Source organism: Eucyclogobius newberryi, unplaced genomic scaffold, assembly GCF_026437365.1.
Source record: "Eucyclogobius newberryi isolate DKJ021-1_F unplaced genomic scaffold, fEucNew1.0.hap1 SCAF_5, whole genome shotgun sequence".
Taxonomy (NCBI): domain Eukaryota; kingdom Metazoa; phylum Chordata; class Actinopteri; order Gobiiformes; family Gobiidae; genus Eucyclogobius; species Eucyclogobius newberryi.
The window spans coordinates 16,892,296-16,902,985 of record NW_027316167.1 but is presented as its reverse complement, the minus strand read 5'-3'; the positions used below and the strand labels follow the sequence as shown (position 1 = coordinate 16,902,985).

At 40.8% G+C, this 10,690-nt stretch overlaps 2 protein-coding genes across 2 annotated transcripts; both read left to right on the top strand.

Annotated features, from left to right (window-relative positions):
• The first annotated feature begins 125 nt into the window (after window positions 1-125).
• LOC140381301 (chemokine-like factor) lies at window positions 126-1,050 on the top strand. Its single transcript, XM_072465335.1, has 4 exons — window positions 126-319; window positions 492-647; window positions 716-811; window positions 879-1,050. The coding sequence occupies exons 1-4, from the start codon at window positions 230-232 to the stop codon at window positions 978-980; spliced, it is 444 nt and encodes a 147-aa protein (XP_072321436.1). The 5' UTR covers window positions 126-229; the 3' UTR covers window positions 981-1,050.
• A 1,230-nt stretch (window positions 1,051-2,280) lies between these two features.
• On the top strand, window positions 2,281-10,103 carry cmtm3 (CKLF-like MARVEL transmembrane domain containing 3). The gene is made up of 4 exons (XM_072465295.1): window positions 2,281-2,465; window positions 9,568-9,723; window positions 9,807-9,902; window positions 9,975-10,103. Exons 1-4 carry the CDS (start codon window positions 2,343-2,345, stop codon window positions 10,101-10,103), a joined length of 504 nt encoding a protein of 167 aa, XP_072321396.1. The 5' UTR covers window positions 2,281-2,342.
• Window positions 10,104-10,690: the final 587 nt, after the last annotated feature.

The window sequence follows — 10,690 nt, the reverse complement described above, 5'->3', positions numbered from 1 at the left end:
TGAACTTTAAATAATTGCATTCACGAGGACATATAGTCAGAGCAATCATAAACATTGTATGAACGTTGTACTGAAATATATTTCTGCTTAGCGTTCTTCTCCATTCCACTTCTCCATTCTTAGTACATTTGTAAGAAGACAACTTTTAGTAATTTCAAGTCATTTCCTCATCACAAAGGAAATGGCTTGATGCAGGAAACTGAGCAACCAGTTTCAGTTGTACACCATCATGTCAGAGGGCCACAGCAGAACACCACAGATGGAAGTGGACTTTGCTTTTCTGAGATCCTCCAGAGGGATCCTGAAACTCGCTGAACTGGTAAGAAACGCGCACATTCACACGCAAACTGTGGTTTCCAAAGCCCTAATGAAAAGTGACCTGAATGTGACGTGTTCCAAACTGTGAGTACAGTGCTGCCCTCTGCTGGACACTTGTTACACTGCATTACAGCGAATACAAGTCATTTTGGTGTTGTTTTTCCCTTTCATAGACGACTCTGTTTGCTGCTTTTGTGAGTTTTTGTGTAGCTTCAACACCAAAATACATCACCGCTACAGCCATAGAGTGTGCCTTAGTGTTACTCCTGATTCTACTGTATGCACTCAAACTAAACAAGAAGATTCTGTTCATATTTTGGCCTCTTGCTGTAAGTATTTTATAAGACCAATGTTAATATTATTTATAGCAATTTTAAGGTAACTTTTTCTTCATCAGGATGCTTTCAATTCACTATTTGGATCACTCTTCATCTTGGTCTTGAGCCTAATTGCAATGGTGACATATACTTCAAACGGGACACTGGCTGGAGGGGTAATACACCTAAATCTAAAATGTGTGTTATTTTGGTCCTTTGAAACTCATTTCCTTTTCTTCACAGGTTATAGGTTTCATATCATCTCTGCTGCTGGGTGCAGACTGCTACTTGCTTTTTAAAAACATCACTCTCAACAAGCCAAGGACTAGTGACCCTCAAAATTGAAATGAAAATGTATTGTACACTTAGTATGTATTAAAGCAATTATCGTCCATAAATGTGATGGTTTAAAGTACTTTGAAGTGTCATTTACATTATCTTTCTGGGCACTTAAGAGAAAAGAGAGAGCGACAAAAAACATAAACTTTATATTAGATTATCCTCTCTTAGGAATAAATGCCTACCAAATATACACAGTGTCTCATAAAAACCTCTTCATGCAAGCTCCTGCTTCAGGGCTGACAGTAACTAATTACAATACAAAAGGTACTGTAATTGAGTGGCTTTTCTAGTTAATTGAATATTTTTGAGTTGGCTATACTTTTAAACATGTCATCTACTTGTAATTGTATCATCCTAATCCTGTAGCACCTAACCATCTATTTGTTACACTGTCAGTAATGTATGCAGCAAATTTAAATAGCTTAATTCTACCATCATAACCTCAATAAAATGAAAGCTATGGAGGCTTTGTCTAGTCTGAATTGTTCACTGTGACTTTATCACCAATAAGCTTGGACACCACTGACCAATAGCACTGCACAGCCTCAGACAACATGCAGATTGTGTTTCAAAAAGACTTAATTCAGCTTCAAACTGTTTGATGAATCAGAAACTAGTACTTTGAGTATAGTCTGGTACTATTGGAGTGTTCTAAAGGTGCACTATGTCACTTTTCAGGTGGAGGGCCCCGTCTGCTTAAGTTGCTTTGTACCCCACCAAATATCTTCAAACATTAACACTGATACACGTCTATGTTGCCACCAGGCCAAGTTACAAGTCAGATCTGTGGAGAGGCAAGCTTACTGAAGAACAAGAAAACACTCGTAATTACAGAATAGAGAGAGAGCTTTGAATAACTGTTTTTTTCCCAATAGCTTTTCTATAAACACACCACAGATGTTACATAGCCCACCTTCAAGTACACGTTTGGCAGTACTTGTAATAGTGTATTTCTGTACTTTTAGGCTACACATTATCACTAGGCCAGCTCTTTCCACCTCTGCTGGCCGGTTTTATGATGCTTCTTTGTGCACCCGGCCCTTGTTCAACATCTGCACAGAGAAAACGGTCCAATCTCTCTGTCAAACACAAGCTGTCTGCAGTAAATGTCTTCACATACAATAATAACAGTCTTTCTCGCTCATGAGTCGCACACATGAGTGGGAAGAGCTCATGGAAGAGCTCCGTGCAGCTGCGGGCGTCACATTTCAACATGTGCACAAAGCAGATGTTTCCGCGCTGTCATTGTTTCCGTGTCCAGCGCGCCCGCCCCCGCCCGCCTCTTTTTTACCCCGAAAAACTCTGCTCGCGCTCTCCGGGCTGTTCAGAGCTGTAGAGAAGGGCCAGAGACAGTTGTTTGGCGCCATGGGGGACATCGAGGCTCCCAGATCCAACGACGCGCCCTCGTGCCTCACGGTTCTTATGGCGGTTCTTCCGAGCAAAGAGTTCTCCACCTCCAAGAAAGGCGTGCTGCTCATTGGAGAAGTGGTAAGCATCACCACGACTACTGGAACTAACCCATCACCACGACTACTGGAACTAACCCATCACCACGACTACTGGAACTAACCCATCACCACGACTACTGGAACTAACCCATCACCACGACTACTGGAACTAACCCATCACCATGACTACTGGAACTAACCCATCACCACAACTACTGGAACTAACCCATCACCACGACTACTGGAACTAACCCATCACCACGACTACTGGAACTAACCCATCACCACGACTACTGGAACTAACCCATCACCATGACTACTGGAACTAACCCATCACCACGACTACTGGAACTAACCCATCACCACGACTACTGGAACTAACCCATCACCATGACTACTGGAACTAACCCATCACCACGACTACTGGAACTAACCCATCACCACGACTACTGGAACTAACCCATCACCATGACTACTGGAACTAACCCATCACCACGACTACTGGAACTAACCCATCACCACGACTACTGGAACTAACCCATCACCACGACTACTGGAACTAACCCATCACCATGACTACTGGAACTAACCCATCACCACGACTACTTCTGGAACTAACCCATCACCATGACTACTACTGGAACTAACCCATCACCATGACTACTACTGGAACTAACCCATCACCACGACTACTGGAACTAACCCATCACCACGACTACTGGAACTAACCCATCACCACGACTACTGGAACTAACCCATCACCACGACTACTGGAACTAACCCATCACCACGACTACTGGAACTAACCCATCACCACGACTACTGGAACTAACCCATCACCATGACTACTGGAACTAACCCATCACCACGACTACTTCTGGAACTAACCCATCACCATGACTACTACTGGAACTAACCCATCACCATGACTACTGGAACTAACCCATCACCACGACTACTGGAACTAACCCATCACCACGACTACTGGAACTAACCCATCACCATGACTACTGGAACTAACCCATCACCATGACTACTACTGGAACTAACCCATCACCATGACTACTACTGGAACTAACCCATCACCACGACTACTGGAACTAACCCATCACCACGACTACTGGAACTAACCCATCACCACGACTACTGGAACTAACCCATCACCATGACTACTGGAACTAACCCATCACCACGACTACTACTGGAACTAACCCATCACCACGACTACTGGAACTAACCCATCACCACGACTACTGGAACTAACCCATCACCACGACTACTGGAACTAACCCATCACCATAACTACTGGAACTAACCCATCACCACGACTACTACTGGAACTAACCCATCACCACGACTACTGGAACTAACCCATCACCACGACTACTGGAACTAACCCATCACCATGACTACTGGAACTAACCCATCACCACGACTACTGGAACTAACCCATCACCACGACTACTGGAACTAACCCATCACCACGACTACTGGAACTAACCCATCACCACGACTACTGGAACTAACCCATCACCACGACTACTGGAACTAACCCATCACCACGACTACTGGAACTAACCCATCACCACGACTACTGGAACTAACCCATCACCACGACTACTGGAACTAACCCATCACCACGACTACTGGAACTAACCCATCACCACGACTACTGGAACTAACCCATCACCACGACTACTGGAACTAACCCATCACCACGACTACTGGAACTAACCCATCACCACGACTACTGGAACTAACCCATCACCACGACTACTGGAACTAACCCATCACCATGACTACTGGAACTAACCCATCACCACGACTACTTCTGGAACTAACCCATCACCATGACTACTACTGGAACTAACCCATCACCATGACTACTGGAACTAACCCATCACCACGACTACTGGAACTAACCCATCACCACGACTACTGGAACTAACCCATCACCACGACTACTGGAACTAACCCATCACCATGACTACTGGAACTAACCCATCACCATGACTACTACTGGAACTAACCCATCACCATGACTACTACTGGAACTAACCCATCACCACGACTACTGGAACTAACCCATCACCACGACTACTGGAACTAACCCATCACCACGACTACTGGAACTAACCCATCACCACGACTACTGGAACTAACCCATCACCACGACTACTGGAACTAACCCATCACCATGACTACTGGAACTAACCCATCACCACGACTACTGGAACTAACCCATCACCACGACTACTGGAACTAACCCATCACCATGACTACTGGAACTAACCCATCACCACGACTACTGGAACTAACCCATCACCACGACTACTGGAACTAACCCATCACCACGACTACTGGAACTAACCCATCACCACGACTACTGGAACTAACCCATCACCATGACTACTACTGGAACTAACCCATCACCATGACTACTACTGGAACTAACCCATCACCACGACTACTGGAACTAACCCATCACCACGACTACTGGAACTAACCCATCACCACGACTACTGGAACTAACCCATCACCATGACTACTGGAACTAACCCATCACCATGACTACTACTGGAACTAACCCATCACCATGACTACTACTGGAACTAACCCATCACCACGACTACTACTGGAACTAACCCATCACCACGACTACTGGAACTAACCCATCACCACGACTACTGGAACTAACCCATCACCACGACTACTGGAACTAACCCATCACCATAACTACTGGAACTAACCCATCACCACGACTACTACTGGAACTAACCCATCACCACGACTACTGGAACTAACCCATCACCACGACTACTGGAACTAACCCATCACCATGACTACTGGAACTCTTTTAAACATGACATTATAGCAGCCAGAGCCTCCCACAAACCTAGCTCTATTCCCCATGTTACTTTACTTTACTTTACTTTACTTTACTTTACTGTGCTTTACTTTACTTTACTTTACTTTACTGTGCTTTACTTTGCTTTGCTTTACTTTACTTTACTTTGCTTTACTTTACTTTACTGTGCTTTACTTTACTTTACTTTACTTTACTTTACTTTGCTTTGCTTTGCTTTACTTTACTTTACTTTACTTTACTGTGCTTTACTGTGCTTTACTTTGCTTTGCTTTACTTTACTTTGCTTTGCTTTACTTTACTTTACTTTACATTACTTTGCTTTGCTTTGCTTTGCTTTGCTTTGCTTTGCTTTACTTTACTTTACTTTACTGTGCTTTGCTTTGCTTTACTTTACTTTACTTTACTTTGCTTTGCTTTGCTTTGCTTTACTTTACTTTACTTTACTTTGCTTTGCTTTACTTTACTTTACTTTACTTTACTTTGCTTTGCTTTGCTTTACTTTACTTTACTTTACTTTACTTTACTTTGATTTACTTTACTTTACTTTACTTTACATTGCTTTGCTTTGCTTTGCTTTGCTTTACTTTACTTTACTTTACTTTACTTTACTTTACATTGCTTTACTTTACTTTACTTTACTTTACTTTACTTTAATTTACATTACTTTACTTTACTTTACTTTACTTTACTTTAATTTACATTACTTTACTTTACTTTACTTTGCTTTACTTTACTTTACTTTACTTTACTTTACTTTACATTGCTTTACTTTACTTTACTTTACTTTACTTTACTTTACTTTACTTTACTTTACTTTACTTTACTTTACTTTACACATATCATTCATAACCTTCTAGTTCCTCTGGGGGGAAAACAACTCAAAAGTTTCTCTTGTTTTGTCTTAAATCTTGCTGCAGCCTTTATTGTGTTGCAGTACTTTTATAGCTACTTTTTGAGCACTCCAGCCCTGTTATTCTGTTATTCTGTTATTCTGTTATTCTGTTATTCTGTTATTCTGTTATTCTGTTATTCTGTTATTCTGTTATTCTGTGTCATGTGACGTCCCCGTCTCTGAGCCACCGCCTGCAGCTCAGTCACACTCAGTGCCCAGAATATAACCCATTCTCTCTCAAAAGGCAGAACCATCACATCTGTGAATCTGCTGACGTTTGAATGCAGAAGTTCTGCTCTGTGTATGTTTCTTGCAGTCTCTAGATACCGTTTTAGAGCTAAGATTGAGTATCGCTGCATAAAATGGTCAAACATTCCAGTGTTTTACATCGAGCCCCAGGAATTCAGCGTCAACAGACAGTGTCATTGTTTCATTCAAAGTTTAAGAAGTATTCTAGGTTTACTTTAGGGAAGGTAAAGCACAATCGCCTATACTTTACTGCAGTACAAGACTTCATATCAAATAAGGACACAGTATTTTCAGTAGACTATATGGAACTTTAGTTGTTCAATAGCTTTTATGCTATTCATAATATGGGGTCTAGTATTGGCCCATGTCTTCAAAATGTGTTTTCCATTATCCGTCTCTTTTCGAGCTGTTGCAAAACATTTCTTGTGCTTGAAATGGGACAAGCTCAGTCTGTATTAGGCCGTCTGTCCTTGGAGATAATCAAAGTATGCTTCTATATCTACACTACTAAGTGAGAAAACGGCTCGTAGCAGTCCTCGTCTGCATTAGTCAGTCACATGTCCTGCTGAGCTTGCTTTATTGTAGTTTGTTGGACCACCATGTCACTCTCATAAGGATGTGTCTACACAGCCCCAGAAGGAATGTGCAATCACAGGGAACGTGCTTAATATGCTGCACGGAGCATGCTTTGTAGGTCTTAAATATTTCTACAAATATAACAAACTGTTTTATGGAGACAGCAGTGTGCCAAATGTTTGGCAAATGTGTGCCAAGTGCTGCTCCTCTGGTGCTATTGCGTTACAACTATGGCTTTTCAAAATACTGACTGCAGTATGTAATGCGTTTTTGACTACGGAGTGTGCTTTTATAGTATCCACTCCACTTGAAACAGTGTTTTGATTCTGAATTTGAAAGAATGAGAATAAGTTACAGCGTTTGAGTTCAAAGAGAGGGAGGACGTGGCCTCGGGCTGGACTCAAATGAATGACTCAAAGACAAGATGTCTGCACTTAGCAGCAAACTGTCTGGACTGAGACTTATCATCTTTGTGTGGGTCTATTTAGGCTTTATTCCTACTACACTACTACTACTACTACTACTACTACTACTAATACTAGTACTACTACTACTACTACTGCTACAACTACTACTACTACTACTACTGCGACTACTACTGCTACTACTACTACTACTACTACTACTACTACTACTGCTACAACTAATACTACTACCACTACTACTACTACTACTACTACTACTACTACTACTACTGCTGCTAATACTGCGACTACTACTACTACTACTACTACTGCTACAACTACTACTGCTGCTACTACTGCGACTACTACTGCTACAACTACTACTACTAATACTAGTACTACTACTACTACTACTGCTACAACTACTACTACTACTACTACTGCGACTACTACTGCTACTACTACTACTACTACTACTACTGCTACAACTAATACTACTACCACTACTACTACTACTACTACTACTACTACTACTACTGCTGCTAATACTGCGACTACTACTACTACTACTACTACTGCTACAACTACTACTGCTGCTACTACTGCGATTACTACTGCTACAACTACTACTACTAATACTAGTACTACTACTACTACTACTACTGCTACAACTACTACTACTACTACTACTGCTGCTACAACTACTACTACTACTACTACTGCGACTACTACTACTATTACTACTGCTGCTACTACTGTGACTAATACTAATACTGCTGCTACTACTGCGACTACTACTGCTACTACTACTACTACTACTGCTACAACTACTACTACTACTACTAATACTAGTACTACTACTACTAATACTGCTACAACTACTACTACTAATACTACTGTGACTACTACTACTACTACTACTACTACTACTGCTGCTACAACTACTACTACTACTACTACTGCGACTACTACTGCTACTACTACTACTACTACTACTACTGCTACAACTAATACTACTACTGCTACAACTACTACTACTAATACTACTACTACTGCTACAACTACTACTACTACTACTACTACTACTACTACTACTACTACTACTACTACTACTGCTACAACTACTACTACTACTGCTACTACTGCTACTACTACTACTACTGCTACTACTACTACTACTGCTACAACTACTACTACTACTACTACTACTACTACTACTACTACTACTACTACTACTACTACTGCTACTACTACTACTACTACTACTACGACTACTACTACTACTACTACTACTGCTACTACTACTACTACTACTACTACTACTACTGCTACTACTACTACTACTACTACTACTACTACTACTACTACTACTACTACTACTACTACTGCTACAACTACTACTACTACTGCTACAACTACTACTACTACTGCTACAACTACTACTACTACTGCTACTACTGCTACTACTGCTACTACTACTACTACTACTACTACTACTACTACTGCTACTACTGCTACTACTACTACTACTACTACTACTCCCACTTCCACCATTCTTACGACCCTAAATGAACATTAGTCAGCATTATCTCCAGCTGTATTTCCTCACACAGGAAGATAGGCCTGAAGGCACAGCACAGCCGGCTGGAAGCTTCAAGGAAATAAAACCTTTTGTTTTATTTGATTATAAACTTGCCACTGGCTGTCACTTAGACTAACAATTGAATAGGCAAGAACAAATAAACAGTAACAAACCCGTGGTGAACTGAAGTGTGCACGTCTTTAAAGAAAGAAAGATTGAGATGACGGCTGTTTTCACACTTTTTTTGTCCTAAATTGAGCCCATTTTAGCCCCGATATGGACTTGGTTTGGACCTGTTCTAGTCCATGTTAAATCCCAATCTAGTCCAGGGTTAGTGTAGGGTTTAGAACGGGTTTAGTCCCAATGTTGATGTGGTGAATGAGCAAGTGTGAACCAACCCAAATATGAAGACAGATTCACCCAATGAAGGAACAGAATCAACAATTATCTACTAAAACCATCTGTTCCCCTTGAGTGAAAATGTACCATCAAAATTGTAGCATTCCCATAATATTATCCTCAGTTAACAGTACAAATCTTGGTGATTTTTTACCCTTTCTTATATTTTAGGCCATGTCCTTTATAGCGTTTGTGTGCTTCGCTGCAGCCTCGGCAGCAGCCTTCGTCACTGTTCCTCTGATCGAGTTCTTGGGAGCGCTCTTCATACTGTTCGCTTACGTCACCAAATTCAACGAGCGGTTTAAAGGGTTCATATGGCCTCTCATGGTGGGGTTTGTAGTTTTTGCTTTATTCAATCTGATTGTTCTTTTATTGTGTTCAAAATAGTAATTCAATACCTTCTTTTGTAGGATTTCCTGAGGTGTGTGACAGCGTCCATTATTTATTTCATTGTCTCCATTATTGCCGTATTCAGTTATCGAGATGGCTCCTCCAAAGCTGCAGGGGTAAAGAAACTACAGACTTCTGAGGAATAAGACTCTCACATATGCAAAGCTAATCACGTGTCATCTTTGCAGATTTTTGGGTTTATTGCCACCATTATTTTTGCTTTAGATTTTTATAACATTTTTATGGAACTGGCAGAGTTCCTCAAGCAAGGAGGAGAACCCAGGGAAGAGGCTGCACCACAAGGCGAGTTCTTTTAAATATTTTGACAAATGAGAATTTTGATTTTTGTTTTACAATAACAATATAACAATATACCAAACCTTTAAATGTAATTTAAATTAATTTACCAAAAAGGCTATCATCTATAAGTGTTAATAGTTTATCTCTTCTGATTTGTTTATTTTACTTTTTCAGAAAAGTATTCAGAGTCAGATCAGGATTCGGACTGAAATTAAAAGTTCAACTTCAACAACAACAACAACAACACCAGTAAAATGGGGGCTCCCAAACAGGACATACGGTTCTCCCACTGGTGATTACTGTATCTGTTTGGTTTGTAATACTAGCTCATTTTATACTTAAATGTGATGAGAACCAGGCTTGTCTTTTGCCTTGTGTAAGCTGTGATGTCCACACTTTATATAAACCCTACGTACATGTGTGTTACTGATAATAAGGTACTTTTCATCTTTGAAGTGGTCTTAATAAGGATTCAGGGATCACAGATGTAGGTTGGCTGGTTACAACCTAAGTTTATACACTTTTTGTTAGAGATAACTTGCTCAAATCGGCTCGAGATATCGGTTGGCAACTGCAAGAAAAGTGTTACATGTTGTATTCATAC

What these genes read in the sequence shown, in the direction of transcription:
- LOC140381301 (XM_072465335.1), top strand. Translation starts at nt 230, where the DNA reads ATGTCAGAGGGCCACAGCAGAACACCACAGATGGAAGTGGACTTTGCT. An exon ending in TCATATTTTGGCCTCTTGCT is followed by an intron (nt 648 to 715) that starts GTAAGTATTTTA and finishes TTTCTTCATCAG; the next exon opens with GATGCTTTCAATTCACTATT. An exon ending in ACGGGACACTGGCTGGAGGG is followed by an intron (nt 812 to 878) that starts GTAATACACCTA and finishes TTTTCTTCACAG; the next exon opens with GTTATAGGTTTCATATCATC.
- cmtm3 (XM_072465295.1), top strand. Translation starts at nt 2,343, where the DNA reads ATGGGGGACATCGAGGCTCCCAGATCCAACGACGCGCCCTCGTGCCTC. An exon ending in TGCTGCTCATTGGAGAAGTG is followed by an intron (nt 2,466 to 9,567) that starts GTAAGCATCACC and finishes CTTATATTTTAG; the next exon opens with GCCATGTCCTTTATAGCGTT. An exon ending in GCTCCTCCAAAGCTGCAGGG is followed by an intron (nt 9,903 to 9,974) that starts GTAAAGAAACTA and finishes TCATCTTTGCAG; the next exon opens with ATTTTTGGGTTTATTGCCAC.